This window comes from Felis catus, chromosome B1 (assembly GCF_018350175.1).
Source record: "Felis catus isolate Fca126 chromosome B1, F.catus_Fca126_mat1.0, whole genome shotgun sequence".
Lineage (NCBI taxonomy): Eukaryota > Metazoa > Chordata > Mammalia > Carnivora > Felidae > Felis > Felis catus.
In genome coordinates this window covers 144,118,243-144,135,543 of record NC_058371.1, presented here as the reverse complement: position 1 = coordinate 144,135,543, position 17,301 = coordinate 144,118,243, and the positions used below count along the sequence as shown (strand labels likewise).

The window sequence follows — 17,301 nt, the reverse complement described above, 5'->3', positions numbered from 1 at the left end:
CAGAGAAGTAGCGTCACTAGCGCACCCCCTCTTGGTCACAGCAGCCAGCCGAGCTGATATGGCGGCTCAGCACGTGACCCGGGGCAGCCGGATTTCCGGTTCCCGAGGCGACGGGGCGGAAGTGAAGGGAAACGCAATCTCTGCTGTCGACGTCAGTTGCTGACTTCGCTGCTAACGGTAATAACTTAGGTTGCCTCTTCTTTCCACCCCCCCAGTCCCCATCGCTACTCGCCCAGGCCCTGGGCGTGGTTCGGGGCGAGGTGGACCGCAGCGGCGCGGAGACGCCGGGAGGCCCCTGAGAAAGGGACGCTCTTCGGCCGCATCCGCACCTGTGACAGGGCGGCCCCTCCCTCTCCCCTTGCGGCGGCCTGGTGCCTCGAGAAAGGGGCGGAGCTCCGCCAGGCCTCCGGGCTCAGAGCGGGTACGGGCGCGCTCTGCTTTTGCAGCTGCTGCTTTTAGTCGCTCGTCATTCCTTCAAAATATGCATTGACGTTTCCTGTATGCCAGTCACCAGCTAAGCATGGGGACAAAAAGTGAGAAAAAGTACACGCCCCACCATGCCCTCTTGGATCTCACAGACTGGTAAAGGAGAAAGACATTGATCACAGAATGAATCACTGACATAAATGAAGATTACAGCTTTGAGAAGTGCTAGGAAGAAGTGTGTGTTCTATGAGAGTTAATGCTGGAGGGGATCGGATTAATCTGGGTGCCAAGGAAGGTTTCCCTGGGGAAGCAACACGTGAGCTAAAAAGATGAGTAGGAGTTCGTGTGCAAAGGCCTTGTGGCATGGTGCCTGTAAAAAGGCGGAAGGGAAATGTACAAGCCTGCAAGACTGAGTCAGACACTTCGGGGTGCGCAGTGAAAAAATGATTGGCCTTCTGAAGAGGCAAGCCCCTGGAAAATTTTTAGAGCTGTTAGTGTTGGAAGAAAATATTTGCCTTTGGCTTTCTAGCATGATTTCACATCACCCAAAACACGCTGGGAAAAGTAAACATGTTCCCCTTAGCTTTGAAATTGCTAACTCTTACCGTTTTAATTTTCTTTCAGTTCTGTTATGAGTTGCTAAAATCATGGTGAAATGTTGCTCGGCCATTGGATGTGCTTCCCGCTGTTTGCCAAATTCCAAGTTAAAAGGACTGACGTTTCACGTGTAAGATTTTGCCATAGTTAAGCCAAGTACTTCTGTTAAAAAAGCCAAAGACAGTTATACTTAATTTTTCAGTTTTGACCTTTAGTTCCCAAAGCTTTTTTAAATAAATAGCTTTTTAAGTGAATTTGAAGGGATACATTTACGTTTTTATAACTTAGTTTAAAAGTTGAAGATTCCTGTCAAGGTATCAAAGGCTAGTAAAAATATCAAGCTCATTTTTGTTAATATTGTGACTTTGTGTTTTAACATACCTTCAAAGAAATTGTTTTGTTTATATGGAGTTTACAATCTGAAGGAAGGATCTTTGCCCAAATATATTGACCTTTCTATTTAGAAATAGATCAAACTTACGTTGTAGAGAAAAAATGTAAATTACAAGTTCAGACCAAGGGTTCTTTAACAGTATTACGGGTAAGTCAAGATGATCTAATTTTAATAATTATTCATTTGCTAGAAGTTTATTTTGCTGCTTTTGTGCCAGGCACTGTGCTATGTGCTAGAGAAAGATCTGATAAGTACTTTGCTAGGTATGAGGAAATAAAAAATGAGTATGTATACCCCACCTTATTCCAAAAACAAAGATTTGAATCAGCTTGGAAAATTACAGAAGATATGGTTATTGGTTTCCAGATCTCTCAAAATAGTTCTTTTCTCTAGAACCCCAAACTGTGCAGCTGTTGTCTGCCTTCATTCACTAAGCATTTATAGACCTGTTGTGTGTTAAATGCTGTACAAAGCAACTTTCTGATGCTGACAGAAGAATGAAAGTATGAGGTACTCTGTTCATCTGGGATCAATTCTGGGTATGGCTTCGCATAGGAAAAGTCCCAAATGGTATTATCATAGATGAAGGAAAATCCCCCAGTTGTGGATCTTAATGTAAGGTTGAAGTATCCCTTGAAACTTTTCTTCTTTATGATATGAGAAAAATTGAAATGAGGGCCATATGTTTGCAGCATGACTGGTGGAAAAATCTATTAAAACTGAAAGTTCTGAAAGCTTGATTCATGATGGCTTCCTGAATAGTCCATTTCCCAAGAGTAGTAACAAACTTCTCAGTGAACCGATTTAGTCACAACCTTAGTTCAAGTATATATTGACAGTGCTTAATATTAGGATACTGTTTATATGTTTTTTTCTAGATTCCCCACAGATGAAAACGTCAAAAGAAAATGGGTATTAGCCATGAAAAGACTTGATGTGAATGCTGCAGGCATCTGGGAGCCTAAAAAAGGAGACGTGTTGTGTTCAAGGCACTTTAAGAAGACAGATTTTGACAGAAGTGCTCCAAATATTAAACTGAAACCTGGAGTCATACCTTCTATCTTTGATCCCTCATCTCACTTACAGGTTTGTTTATGAGACACTGCTTAGCATCGTTGCTCATTTTTTATGGTACTGCTGAAGAACCATCACCATTCAGGCTAACATTTTGATGGTTTGCTTATTCGTTTGAAGTCCATTTTTTGAGTTTCTAAATTTGGAAGTGACTGCTTCAGGTTTTATAATATGTAGTAGGAGTATTTTACCAGTAGCCACTCAGAAATATTGGCATGTTAAAATATTTGGTGAAGGGGACTGATTTTAGGAGTTGACATAACTCAGGACTTATATCTAAAAAAGGAGGAAAATAAGAGGGTTGAATTGAAGTTCCGAGTTGCCAGTCCTCTTCACACTGGAGCAAAAGTCAAGAGCAGAGCCAAAGTATAGAGCCAAAGTAATAGGACCAAAGTATACTTTTAGAGCCACATACATTCAAGCTTAAAGCCTAGGTAAAACTAAAAGGAAGAAAAGCAAAAGAGAGGAGAACGGGAGAATGAAAGGAGAGAAGAGGTAAGAAAAAGAAAATAAAAAGATTGTATAAGTCTAGTTGAATTTTGTGTTTTTTCTCAGTGATATTAGTGCCACGGGTTGACTGTCTCACCCTCAGTATCTCTCTTGAGTTAAAATATGGCAAAGTGTCTAGACACCATAGAGTAACTGATTCCAGTGTAGAAAATTCAGGGAGAACCTATCAGTTCCCAGAACAATAGTCATGAACCTCCATTGAAAGATATCTCCTTCCTGACAGTTGGAAACAAGGGAAATACAGATGGCCTTTGACTTCTGATTTTTCAACTTTACAACAGTGCGAAAGCAATACACATTCAATAGAAACCATACTTTGAATTTTTAAGTTTCATCTTTTCCTAGGCTAGCGATACGTAATACAGCGCACATGGGAGTATGCAATACCATATTCCCGTGATGCTGGGCAGTGGGAGTAAGCTGCAGCCACAATGGTCACGAGGGTGAACAACTGATACACTGACAATCATTCTGAACCCACACAACCAGTCTGTTTTTCAGTTTCAGAACAGTATTTAATAAATTACACGAGATATCAACACTCCGTTATAAAATAGGCTTTGCGTTAAATGACTTTGCCTAACTATCGGCTAATGTAAGCGTTCTGAGTATGTTTAAGGTAGGGGAGTCTAAACCACTATGTTCAGTAGGTTGGGTGTATCAAATGCCTTTTCAACTTACAATATTCTCAATTTATATAACCGTATCATAAGTCAAGGAAGATATGTAATCTGGAAGTGTACCTGCTTCGAGATGGTCTTGGTCATTTTCCAGTGCCTGAGTGAGCAAGTAGAGACTGCCTCACTCTCTCCCATGTTAATAAATTTATAATATCTTGTGCAATTTGTTATAAAGGATTTCTTTCCTTATAGCAAGGTCTCATCCAGCATTAATGTTGAGAACCTTAAGAAATGTGGGCATAATAAAATCAAACCATAAGTTACTAACTTTCAAAAACTATATCCTATAACAAAAGAAATTTTGTATTATAGGAAATTAGATGACACAAGCAAAAAGAAAATAAAAATTATCAATAATCACATAATCCAGAGATAATACTTTTAACACTTCAATGTGTATCTTTCCAGTCATTTGTATGTGTATGTTTGTATATGTATTCACCTATATTTATATATTCTTATAAAATTATACTTACACTGTACATTTGATCCTTGAAAACAGAATTTGAATGCATGGGTCTACTTATATACAGATATTTTTTAATAAATATACAGCGCAGTACTTTAAATGTATTTTCTCTTCCTTAGGATTTTAATAATATTTTCTCTACTTTATTGTAAGAATATGGTATATAATACATGTACAAAATATGTGTTAATCAACTGTTAACGGTAAGGCCTCCAACCAACAAGCATTAGGCTATTGGCAGTTAAGTTTTGGGAGAGTCAAAAGTTATACACAGATTTTCAACTGTGCAGGGAGGTTGGTGTCCCTAACCCTGCATTGTTCACGGATCACCTGTATATTCTTTTCTTAATTTGCTTCCATCTCATTCCCTTCCACCCTCCCCATTCATTTCATCTCAACATTTATATAGTGTTTACTATGTGCTAGGCACTATTCTGGGCACTTTGCATATAAACTCATTTAATCCTCATAACACCCATGTGAAAAAAATACTATTGTTATTCTCATTTTACTACTTGAGGACACCTAGGTCCAAAGAGCTGGAATATCTTCCTCGTTGTCACACAGCTGTTCGATGGCAGAGGCTGGATTTGAGCCCAGGCATTTTGGCTTCAGAGTCCACTGTTTTTTGTTTTTGTTTTTGTTTTTGTTTTGTTTTTTAGAGAGAGAGTGCATGAGCAGGGGGAGGGACAGAGGGAGAGAGAGAGAATCTTGAGTAGGTGCCATGCCCAGCACAGAGCCCGATGTAGGGCTCGATCCCACAACTATGAGAGATCATGACCTGAACCAAAGTCAAGAGTCAGACTCTTAACTGACTGAAGCCACCCAGGTGCCCCTAGAGTCCACTGTTAACTACTGCTTTCCATGATGCTAAATATTTTTCCACAACAATGGTTCTCAAACTTTAGCCTACGTAAGAATTATCCAGGGAGCTTGTTCAAAATGGAGAATCATGTGGCCCAGAGAATTTGACTCACTGAGTTTGTGCTGGAGTCCAGAAACCTGCACTTTTTTTTTAAGTTTATTTGAGACACAGAGAAAGCACAAGCGGGGAAAGGGCAGAGAGAGAGAGAGAGAGACAAGAGAATCCCAAGCAGGTTCCACATTGTCAGTGTGGTACCCAATGCGGGGCTCGAACTCACTAACCACATGATCATACACTGAGCCAAAATCAAGAGTTGGACGCTTAAACAACTAAGCCATCCAGGAGCCCCTAAGAAGGCTGCATTTTTTTAACAGGCACCCCACACAATTGTCTTGCAGATCTATGGATCATATTTTTAAGAGAAACCTGTGTAGAACATCAATTTTTTAAACTAAATTTACTGAAATATAGTATCTATATGGAAAAGCGCACACATCATAAGCGTACTGAGCAATAAGTTGTCATAAAGTGAATATAGTCATGTAACTCTCTTCATACCAAGATATAAAATAGTATCAGCACCCAGAAACCTCTTCATACTCTTTGGCAGTCACTACAGCCCCAAAGGTAACTACTATCCTGACTTCTGTCACCATCAGTTATATAAATGAACTCAGACAGTATGTACTCTGACTTGCTTAGCTCAGCATTTTGTTTGTGTGATTCATCCATGTTGTAGTATGTGATAATAGTCCATTCATTTTCTCTGCAATAGTATTCTATTTAAATAAACTTTCACCATTCTACTATTGACAAACATTTAGGTTGTTTTCACTTTGGAGCTATTATGAATGGTGCAACTATGAATGTTTTTGTCCATGTCTTTTGGTGCACTTAGGTTCACATTTCTGCAGAGTATATGTACAATTCTCTTAGAAGTGGAACTACTGGGTCCTAGGGATGTGTGTGTTCAGCTTGAGCTGATACTGCTGTAGTTTTTCCAAAGTGGTTTTGCCAATTTGTAGTCTCACCATCTGCATGTCAGTGTTCCTCTGGTTCTATATCCTTGTCAATACCTGGTGGTATTGGTTTTATGGAACATTTTAGTGACCATGTAGCAATGGATCTTATGTATGAACAGTGGTTTATGTAACCCAATCACTATTGTATATAGGTTATCATCTTTTACTATTTTAAATTAACACTGATGAACATAATTCTAGCCAAATCTTTGTACTTATCCTTATTTCCTCAAACCAAATTCCTGGAAATAAAATTGTTAGATCAAAGATTATACACATTTTTAAAGCCTTTGCTTTTGAATCAGATCCCCAAAGGCCCACCAGAAAGCTTGTACCAATCTTCTTCCCAGTAGCTATGCATGAAAGTGTCCATCCACCCTAATCCTCAGTGTAAGTTGTGTTTTTAAACCTTTGTTAAAATTGATAGGCAAAAGTGGCATTTCATTGTTTTATTTTTGAATATTGGTGAGTCTCCACATTTTTTCATATGTTTATTAGACGTTTGTATTTTTTGTGAGTTACTTATTTGGGTCCTCTGCTATTTTCATCTTTTTTAAACTACATGTAAAAACACTGTACATTGAAGATACGAATCATTTAACTGCCATCTGTGTTGCAGTTACTTTTTTTTTATAATTTTATTTATTTTTTAATGTTTATTTGTTTTTGAGAGAGAAAGTGTGTGTGAGCAGGGGAGGGGCAGAGAGAGGGAGACACGAATCCAAAGCAGGCTCCGGGCTCTGAACCATTAGCACAGAGCCTGATGCGGGGCTTGAATTCACGAACTACAAGATCATGACCTGAGCTGGTCAGACACTTAACCGACTGAGCCACCCAGGTGCCCCATGTGTTATAGTTACTTTTTGTCATTTGTCTTTAGTACTAATTATCACATTGGTTTGGTATTTTTTGTTTTGTTTGAAGTTCAGACTTCTTTTTTAAATAGTATGTTGTATATTTTTTATTGAATTGTCTGACTTTAGCCTTCCCCACTTTAAGATTATATAAATATTCCCTGATTTTTTCTAGTTCCTAAGGGTTTTCATTTGTACATAAATTTTCAGTACTAAAATTTCATCATGATTTATTATATATAAAGGATGTAACTATTTTTCTTAATTCATTTTTACATGATTTACAGCCTTTTTCCACTTATTTAGAATGCCATTTTTTATCCTAACACCTTTTATACACTTGATCATTTTACAGATTTTTCTGTCTCAGGAGAGTAGCACACTATTTTAACTGTTGTTATTGGGTAATATATCTTTAATAAGTGGTAGAACGTATTCTTTCTCAATACCACTCTCTTTTTTTTTTAGGAAAATTTGTGTTTCTAGATGAACTTTAGAGTTATTTTCAGGAAGTTCCTTTAATCTCAGAGAAATTTAAAATTTACTGAGTTTTTAAAGCAATTTCATGAAAAGAAATATTAATTCCACTACACAAAGTAGAGAAGGAATAAAAATGTAAGAAAGGACAGAAGTATCTACAATGATTTTTATTAACTCTTCTTAACAGGGGAAAAAAGAAAAACTTCATTCTAGAAAAAACTTCACCCTCAAAACCCTTCCAGTCACAAACCACAATCACCAGCTTGTTGGTGCTTCCTCATGTACTGAAGAATTCCAATCTCAGTTCACTTTTGTAAGTAAAATTACTTACTGAACTAATGTTGATATTTTTAAGGTAATACGTCTTCTCCATTAGGATTAAACTAGAGGTTTAGGCATTTGAGGGTTTTTTTAAGTTTACTTATTTTGAGAGAGAGCCTACCCAAGTGTGCACGTACACGTGCATGAATGGGGGAGGGGCAGAGAAAGGGAGGGAGAGAATCCCAAGCAGATGCCATGCTGTCAGTGTGGAGCTAGAGTTGGGGCTGAGCCCCACAAACCATGAGATCATGACCTAAGCTTAACCAACTATGCCACCCAGGTACCCTCACATTAATATATATATGTTATATATATATATTATATATGTATTATGTTATATATTATATATACATAATTATATATCTTATATAATGTTATATATTATGTATACATAATTATATGTATGTACATGTATATATGTGTATATGTATTTGTGTATATATATATATATATATATATAAATATGTTATATAAATATATAAAATGCCCAAAAATAGTGTTTCCCAGAGCCATTATAATTTTTATATATGGGATAATAATATACAGGTAGTTAATCCTTTGGTTGCATATTTAGTTCAAAGAGTGCTTTCATACAGCTATTTTTTACCAAGAAAATGCAATAATCCCTTTAAGTACTATATTTTCTACATGGAAACATCTAATAAAAATTATAGTCACATCTTTAGGTTTTCTTAAAGAACAGTCATACATACAGAGTTTTCAAGCTTGCATTACTTATTCATCTCCTTGCATACTCATATTAGAGCCACACCTAGAATCCAGGTCTGTTTTACTTTCTTGATTACCATCGCTTCATAGTAATACTTGAAATAGGGCAGTGTTTGTCTTCCAACTTTGTTAATTTTCAAAGTTGTTTTGAATATTCTAGATCTTTTGCATTTTCATATGAATTTTTAGAATCTTTTCTTTTTTTTAATGTTTATTTATTTTTGAGAAAGACAGAGTGCAAGCAGGGGAGGGGCAGAGAGAGAGAGGCAGACACAGAATCTGAAGCAGGCTCCAGGCTCTGAGCTTTCAGCACAGAGCCCGACACGGGGCTTGAACTCACAAACTGCAAGATCATGACCAGTCATGATCAAGATCAGTCAGCCGCTTAACTGACTGAGCCACCCAGGTGCCCCTAGAATCATTTTGTAACAATTTCTACAAAAATGCCTGCTGGAATTTTAGCTGGGTTGTGTTGTATGTACAGATTCATTTGAGAAGAATTGACATCTTAATGAAACTTCTAAGTCTTTGAACCTGTGAACTCATTATATCTTTGCATTTATTCAGGTCTTTAACTTCTCTCAACAATGTTTTGTAGTTTTCAGCGTATAGGTCTTTCATTTTGTCAGATTTATCCCTAAGTATTATATGTGTTTGGATGCTATTACAAATGGTGTTGTTTTGTTTGGTTTACTGATAGTATATGGAAGTTGATTTTTGTATGCTGATTTTGTACTTGGCAAACTTGTAAACTCATATATTAATTATGCTTTTTTGTAAAGGCTGTTATATTTTCTACATAATCATGTTGTCTGTCATTAAAGATAGTTTTAATTTTTCCTTTCTAATATGGATGCCTCATTTCTTTCCTGCAATATTTATTGGACTGCTTTGAACCTCCAGGGCTTTGCTGAATAGAGAACACTGAGAGCTGATCTCCATGCTTTGCTCCTGATTTTAGGAAGAAGACATTCAGTCTTTCACCACTGAATATGATGTTAACTGTAGGTTTTTCATAAATGCTTTTATCAGGTTGAGGAAGTGCCTTTCTGTTCCTAGTTTGCTGAAAGTTTTTTATCAGAAATGAATGTTAGTTTTGTCAAACACTTTTTCTGTGTCTATTGAGGTTTTCTATGGTTTTTCTTTTTTAGTTTGGGAAAAATGATTAGTTATATCAATTGATGTTTGAATATTAAACCAACCTCAGAATAAACTCAACTTCTTCATGGTGTGTTATCCTCTTATATATTGTTGAATTGGATTTATTAAAATTTTGTTTAGAATCTTTTCTTGTATGTTCAGTAGGGATATTGACCTGTAGTTTTCTTTCCTTGTAATATTTTTGTCTGGTTTAGAATCAGAATAATGCTGACCTTAATGAAAAAGTTGGAAAATATTGCGTCCTTTTTTGATTTTCTGAGTTTGTATAGATTTAATGTTATTTCTTCCATAAGTATTTGGTAGAATACTCCAGTTAAACTATCAGGGTGTGTGATTTTGTAGGTAAGGTTTTTTTTGGTAGCTTGTATCTTCCAAGGCATTGGTCCCATTTTATCTCAGTTGTCAAATTGTTCATAATATTGGCTTACTGTCCTTTTTAATATATGTAGAATTTGTAGTGATATCATCTCTCCCATTTCTGATATTGGCAATTTGTTTCTGTTCTTTTTTATTGCTGATCAGTCTACCTAGAGATTTGTCAATTTTATTGATCTTGTTAAAGAACTAGCTTCCATTGATTTTCTCACTTTTTTTGTTTTTGTTTTCTACTTCAGTGATTTCCATTCATCTTTACTATTTGCTTTTTCTATTTATTCCAGTAGAATTTGCTCATCTTTTTCTAGTTTCTTAAAATGAAAGCTAAGGTCATTGACTTGAGACATTCCTTTATAATGTAGGCATTTAGTGGTATTAATTTCTCCCTAGGTGTTGCTTTAGCAACACTCCATAAATGTTTTCATTTTCATTTAGTTCAGAAAACTTTCAAATTCCATTTTTATTTGTTCTTTGACCCATGAGTTATTTAGAAGTGTGTGTGTGCCCTGTAGTTTCCAAATACTGGGGAATTTTCCAGATGTCTTTCTATTAATGTGCCTAATTTAATTCTGTGGTAGTCAGAATACATTGTATGGCTTGAAATTGCTTGAGATGTTTTTAAATTTATTGAGATTTATAGTCTCTAATATAGCCTGTCTTGGCAAATGTTCTGTGTGCATTTGCAAAGAATGTGCATTCTGCTGATGTTACCTAGAATGTTTTAGAAATATCAAGACTGTTGTTCAAGATTTTATCCTTACTAAATTTCTGTCTACTTGTTCTGTTATTGAGAGAGGAGTTTAACTTTCTGTTGTAACTATGTATTTGTCTAATTCTCCTTGAACTTGTCAGTTTTTACTCATTACATTTTGCAGCACTGTGATTGAGTGCTAATATCTAGGATTGTTTTGTCTTGTTAATTTAACCCCTTTATTATTAGGAAATGACCTTCCCTGGTAATGTTCTTTAGTCTGAAATCTATTTTTCTGATAGCACTATACCCACTCTAGTTTCCTTTTTCTTTAGTGTTATATGGGTGTACAGATGGTCCCCAACTTGTGATGATTCAACTCATGATTTTTCAGCTTTCCAATAGTGCAAAATGAATAAGGCATTCAGTAGAAGCCATATTTTAAGTTTCTAATTTTCGTCTTTTCCTGGGCCAGCGATATGGAGTACTATACTCTTTTGTGATGCTGGACAGTAGCAGCAAGCCACAGCTCCCAGTCAGCCATGCAGTCACAAGGGTGAACAACCAACACACTTGCAACCATTCTGTGCCCATACAACCATTGTATTTTTCACTTCCAATACAGTATTCAATAAATGACATGAGATATTCAATACTTTATTATAAAATAGGTCTTGTGAGACCCATCATAAGTGGAGGAAGATCTGTATCTTTTTCTACTCTTTTACTTTAAACCTATTTGGGACTTTTTGAAGTACATGTTTTTTTTAGGGAGCTTATACTGTTGGGTCTTGATTTTTTAATCTTAGCTGGTCATTTTAGCCTTTTAATTGGGTTATTTAGACTATTTACACTTAGTGTATTGATCCTGTTTGGTTTCCTACATGTTCCATTTGTTCTTTGTTTTTTAACAATAAATTATCTATTTTTTAACAATAAATTATCTTTTAAAGAGATATAAATAATAAGAAAAAATCTGTATACATTACCTGTGTAGTGGCCATTGCCAGGGCTCTTCATTCCTTTGCATAAGTCCATATTTCCATCTGGCATCATTCTGTCTGAAGCATTTTAACATTTCTTATAAAGCAGCTTTGCTGGGGATGAATTCTTTCAGCTTTTATATTTCTGAAAGAAGTCATTATTTAGTCTTCGTGTTTGAAAGATTTTTTCATTGGGTATCAAATCCTAGATTGATAGTTTTGGAGATTTTTTTATTTGTTTTTAGTTCTTCAGAGATGTTGTTCCACTGTATTCTCATAGGCTTCGTTTCTAATGAAAAATCTGTCCTCTATATCCTCTATACATTCTGTATCCTCTAACATGTCCCTTTTTTTTTTTTTTTTTTTTTTTTTTTTGGCTTTTAAGAATTTTTCTTTCCCAGTGGTTTGAATAATTCGATTATGATATATATAGTTCAGTTTTCATATTTCTCATGCTTGGGATTTTTGAGCTTCTTTATCGGTGGGTTTATAGTTTTCATCAAATTTGGAAAAATTTTGAAGACTCATGGAGTCTTCAGATATTTCATTCTACCTCAACTTTTCTTTCCATTGCTTCAGGGATCCTGATTACATGTATATTAGGCTAGCTGAGTCATGCTACCACTCACTGATGCTCTGCTAATTTTTTGGTTTTTTCTGAGTTTGTTTTTCAATACTCCCTTTTCTCTCTGTAGTCTGTTCTGGATGGTTCATATTGCTGTATCTTCACTTTCACTAATATGCTATTCCCCCCAATGTATTTTTCACCTCAACACGTTGTAAATTTTACCTCTAGGTGTTCTGTTTGATTCTTTTTTATATCTTTCGTTCTCTCCCTAACTTCTTGAACATATAGAATATTACTTTAATAACCTTAATTCTTTTATCTGGTAATTTCATCTTTTGTATAAATTCTTGATTATTTTCCATTGACTGGTTTCTGGTTCATGTTGTCCTACTTCTTTGCATACTTGGTAGATGTTGTGTGCCACACATTGTGAATTTTACTTTGCTGGATGCTAGATATTTTTGTGTCTTGTATTTTTGAGCTTTATTCTGGGATACCACAAAATTATTTGGAAACAGTTTGATCCTTTCAGGTTTTATTAGGCAGGACCAGGAGAATGTTCAGTTTAGGGCTATTTGTTCTCCACTGCTGGAGCAAGACCCTTTTGTATGCTCTCCTCAATGCCCCATGAACCTTGAAATTTTCTGATCTGGAAGGGGTGGGAAAAGTGGCCATGCCATCGGAGCACAGGGCACTCCTGGTCTTCTCTGGTCATTCTTTCTTCAGCCTTAAATAGTTTCCTGCCTGTGTGCACTGAATACTAGAAGGGGAGCCTCTAAGGATCTTCAGAGTTCTCTCTTGGTCTTCCTGGATGCTTCACACAATCTTCTCAATCTACTAAGCTCTGCCTGGGTTTCCCCTCCATGCACTGAGGCATACACACTCTCCCAAGACAGTAAGCTGGGGCAGTCAGTCATAGGGTTCACCTCTTAGTTTGCATGTCTCCAGGATTGCTGCCTTCCCTGCCTGATCTCTGTTATCTTCATAACGTTTTTTATGTCTTTTGGCCCTATGTCGGTTTTTTTAGATAGGAATCAATTCAGTCTCTGTCATACTGGCTAGAAGCAAAAGTTCTCTCTAGTAATTTTAATAGTGAGTAACAGCTTTTCAAAATTATTTTATAGTGCCTTTTTAAGATCTATTAGTGTTACCTTCCCTATTTTCAATTGAAAAAAAGTATACCCAGCAAACTTAAGCATAACCATAATAAATATTGAAAGAGCTTAAATTCTGTCTCCAAAAACCCAAAACCAAGGTCCTCGCTAAATAAAAACACTCAACCTGAGGACCTGCTCCAGTGCTCCTTTTTTGTCATCACCTTTAAAATGAGATATTTATCAAAATAAAATAAAATCATTAAAAGTTTAACAACATAAGATTTTTGGGTAGGTAAAACTTAAACTTAGCAGAGCCACGCCTAGGGAACAAAAGCTGGATAGTCATTACAAGTGTCATGTTCATAGCAAATACCCCAATAAGCAGTGCTTCCCATCAATAGATATTGTACCCCTCATGTTATTCCTAGCCTTAGATAAAGGGGGAAGTCTCTGGGCACCCAAAATACTGCTTCCACCCCCATCCTCTTCCTGTGTTCTTTAAACCTCTAAGTATCACCAACTTAAAGATACCTAAGCATCGTAAGAAACAGCTGAGGCCTAGCTAAAAACTTTTATTTAACTACTTGTCTCTCCAGTTTAATAACTTGGTGTTTATGTTTTTAGGAACATAGCTACAGTGTAATGGACAGTCCAAAGAAACTTAAGCATAAATTAGATCATGTGATCAGCGAGCTAGAGGATACCAAGAAAAGTCTGCGGAATGTTTTAGACCGAGAAAAACGTTTCCAAAAATCATTGAGGAAGACAATCAGGGAATTAAAAGATGAATGTCTCATCAGCCAAGAAACAGCAAATAGACTGGAAGCTTTCTGTTGGGAGTGTTGTCAGGAGAGCATAGAAAGAGACTATATTTCATGAAATAATTCCATGTTATATTCTACCTAAAGTTAACATTGGTACAGGTTTTTAGAAAATAATTCTTGTTTACCATCATTAAATATCCATCATTTAGAGTGCTTCTTTGGGTCTTCTGTAGCATTATACATTTAGTTGTTATTCAAAGACTTTGTTTTAAAGATTTGCAGAAATTTGTGCTAGTTATCATGTTTTTGTGTGATGTGACAATTACGTTTTTATAGACCTAAACTAGTGCCAGTTCACTATTGTAAGATGTTAAAAGCTTAAAAAGATTCCACAGGACTTAGGAAATGAGGTCAAGTTAGTCTCATTCAACAATGGTAGTAGGAATTGGACACTGCTTCGACAGCATCAGATTTTTGGCTCAAAGGAGTACCTTTACTTGTATGTACTTTATGGTAAGTACAATGAATTATACTTTAAATGTACTTTACTATAAAGCAGAATTCATTTATAACACATGTCCACCTTGGATCCAATCCAGGGTGCTTTTGTTAATAATAACAAAAGATTACACGTCATCCCATAGTACTGACCCTGAGAATAGCATATGGTACAGATCTGTTGGCTTTTAAAGTTGTTCAGAGCCAAGTTGAGAAGACCTCTGATGAGGTCACAGTTTTCAGTACGGTACATCATTCCTCCTCCGTCTTCTTGGCTAAGAGCACTTTCATATAAACCAGCAGAGGTTTAAAAAGCAAACAAAAAAAAGGGGGGGGGGTCATAAATCTGATTTTTAAATGGTTGGTTGCTGACAGTTGTTCTGAACATTTTGTTTCATTGTGAAGGAATCCTTTCAAAACCTAAATGCTAGTACTAGCTGAATATTTTTAAAGTTGCTTTGTATTTTACAGAAAGTAATGTTGCCGGCGTTTCTAAAATACAAAATGTTGGTGAAATCATTAAAAAATTGTGACTCTTCCAGTTGTAATAGGAATTGGAGAAAGGGTTAGAATATTTTACTGTAATTAGGAGAGTAGATTACTGCCCAAAGGCTTTTATTTAAAGAAATAGCTAAGTAAAGCAGCAGCTTTAGAATAGCTTCTTACTGAATATACACAAGAATGACTCTTAGCTATTTTCTGATCCAGGTGTCAGAAATTTAGCTTTTCTCCTAATTTCTTATTAAAAACAACTGAAATTTAGAGTCATAAATTGTGAATTAGAATAAAAATTACTAGCTCAAAACCAAACTCTACTTTGAAGCACATGTACATATTCAAACCACATTCAGATGTGTATGCTCTAGTAGTTAGAATTTGAGTATCAGTTGTTTCCATGTGTTAACTAGAAATGAATCGCAGTTTGTGCTAAAATTTTCATGGAAATTTTATTTGTGTTATATTGTCAGCAAGGATATGGTCACTTGAATTTCCTTTGTATTCAAGAATATTCTATGTGTTGATGTATGTTATATTTTTATGTAGGTTTCCAAACCTTCCTCTGAATTGGAATCTTCCCACATTTGAGAGGTCAGCATTATGCTAAGAAGAAACACTGAGGTCATATCTTTTTACTTCCTAAAAAAAAATCTCATTAGCTACCCGTTATTTATTTTAGTTATTTAATTTTGAATAATGGACATTCTAATGGAAAGTTTGGGTACGATCTTAGATTTTATGGAGGTACTATGATAAAGATGGAAACTATTTCTGAGTATAAAAATTAAAGTCAGTGGACAATAGAGAAAAGTAGGATAGATCCAAACACAGTATGTCCACATTCAAGCTCTCTACTGGCTGCTTGGAATAATTCAAGCCTGGAAGACCTTTCCAAGAGTCCAATCCCAATCTGTGCCCCAATTACAGTTGTCACGGTCACCTTTGCTCACCGTGAACTCAGCCCTTGTCGTCTTTGTCATTGGTCTTAGTGTCACTGAGAGATAAGTAACTGAGAGCAAAGTCTTGGTATCATCAAGCAGCCAGAGCTACCCATTTGCTCTTTATTCTTACAGAGAAATGATTACCAACAGAAATCTGACCTAAGAAACAGGGTTCTCCCCACCTGCCACCCAGAACAAATGCCTGGATGCAGCAAATACCTCAGTCCCCTCTTCCAGATATTCCAGCCTAGCTCAGTGAGAAACTGTCCTGTGCAGAGCAAGCCAGTGACCCCATCCAGAGGTTTCTCAAGCAGCTGAGACCAGCCTGAGGGTTTCGCTTTGCTTTAAAGCTTGGAGTAGCCTCTGGATCCTGGAACAAACCAATACACCAGTTCAAAAGGACTTAACGTGGCATTTTTCTCCATATCAAGTTTAAACCTCTGGAAATAGACTTTGGTTGCTAAAGATAATCACAATTATACCACAGCCTTTGAGAAAAGATGAAATGTATTAAAATATGTAGTTTTAATAAAAAGGTAAAATATTACAGAAATAATTGAGTGTAGAATACATTATACATTTGGAAAATAAAATATTTTCTCCAGTAATGTGCTGTATGTGGTTTTTATACAGTTATCCAATAAAATGAGCAGAGAAAAATGAAGAGTATATATACTGTGGTTTTGCTTTAATCTCTCCTGCATTGTTTTCCCTCCACAATAACTCCAAAATCATAGAGTCTGCTAGGTTAAGTGATCCAAATGACAGACCTGCTTTTAGCACAATGTGGATGTGCCATAGAGCCCTTTCCTGCTTGTGCCTCACTCAAAACTGGCAGCTTTTCATGTCACCCAAGTATAACAGCTGAGAGCAGTATTTTTAGGTGTGAAATGTGCTCCCTTCGAAATCCAAAACGGCCTGTTAGGCATTGTGCTTCCTTCCTCACAGTGGGAGATGCAAGCCGTAATAATTTGTCTTTTACTTCAGAGGGGATGTCCTAGCATGCCCGTGCTCACTGGATACTCCTCCCCCGAAATTTTACTGATCTGTCATACACATTGTCAAATTCAGTGCTTCTAGAGGGAAGCTCAAAGGTATAATTGGCTCCTCCATTGGATCAATGGGAAGGCCATGATAGTCAGTGGGTGTGCTGGAGGGAAGCTGGATGGGGCGTGAGCTGTCTGCACCAGTGACTGCCTTCTCCGTGGGCCACATGGTCTTCCTTTCATATCGCTTCCTCCTACTTCACCCCTCCGTGCTTCTAACAATTGTCCCATCTCTTACCGTCCTCCCTGCTGTGCATC

The 17,301-nt window shown here is 36.5% G+C and overlaps 1 protein-coding gene across 7 annotated transcripts; it reads left to right on the top strand.

The window, feature by feature from the left end:
* The first annotated feature begins 38 nt into the window (after positions 1-38).
* On the top strand, positions 39-16,668 carry THAP6 (THAP domain containing 6). Of its 7 annotated transcripts, none has more exons than XM_003985281.5 (5): positions 39-177; positions 1,051-1,153; positions 2,296-2,503; positions 7,559-7,684; positions 13,921-16,668. In XM_003985281.5, exons 2-5 carry the CDS (start codon positions 1,074-1,076, stop codon positions 14,173-14,175), a joined length of 669 nt encoding a protein of 222 aa, XP_003985330.1. In that variant the 5' UTR covers positions 39-177; positions 1,051-1,073; the 3' UTR covers positions 14,176-16,668. The 7 variants fall into 7 exon arrangements, with proteins under 7 accessions (XP_003985330.1, XP_019684919.1, XP_044912153.1 ...); XM_045056218.1 differs by lacking the exon at positions 39-177 and adding an exon at positions 212-421; XM_006931060.4 differs by lacking the exon at positions 39-177 and adding an exon at positions 397-533.
* The last annotated feature ends 633 nt before the right edge of the window (positions 16,669-17,301 follow it).

What these genes read in the sequence shown, in the direction of transcription:
- THAP6 (XM_003985281.5), top strand. Translation starts at nt 1,074, where the DNA reads ATGGTGAAATGTTGCTCGGCCATTGGATGTGCTTCCCGCTGTTTGCCA. An exon ending in AAAGGACTGACGTTTCACGT is followed by an intron (nt 1,154 to 2,295) that starts GTAAGATTTTGC and finishes GTTTTTTTCTAG; the next exon opens with ATTCCCCACAGATGAAAACG. An exon ending in ATCCCTCATCTCACTTACAG is followed by an intron (nt 2,504 to 7,558) that starts GTTTGTTTATGA and finishes TCTTCTTAACAG; the next exon opens with GGGAAAAAAGAAAAACTTCA.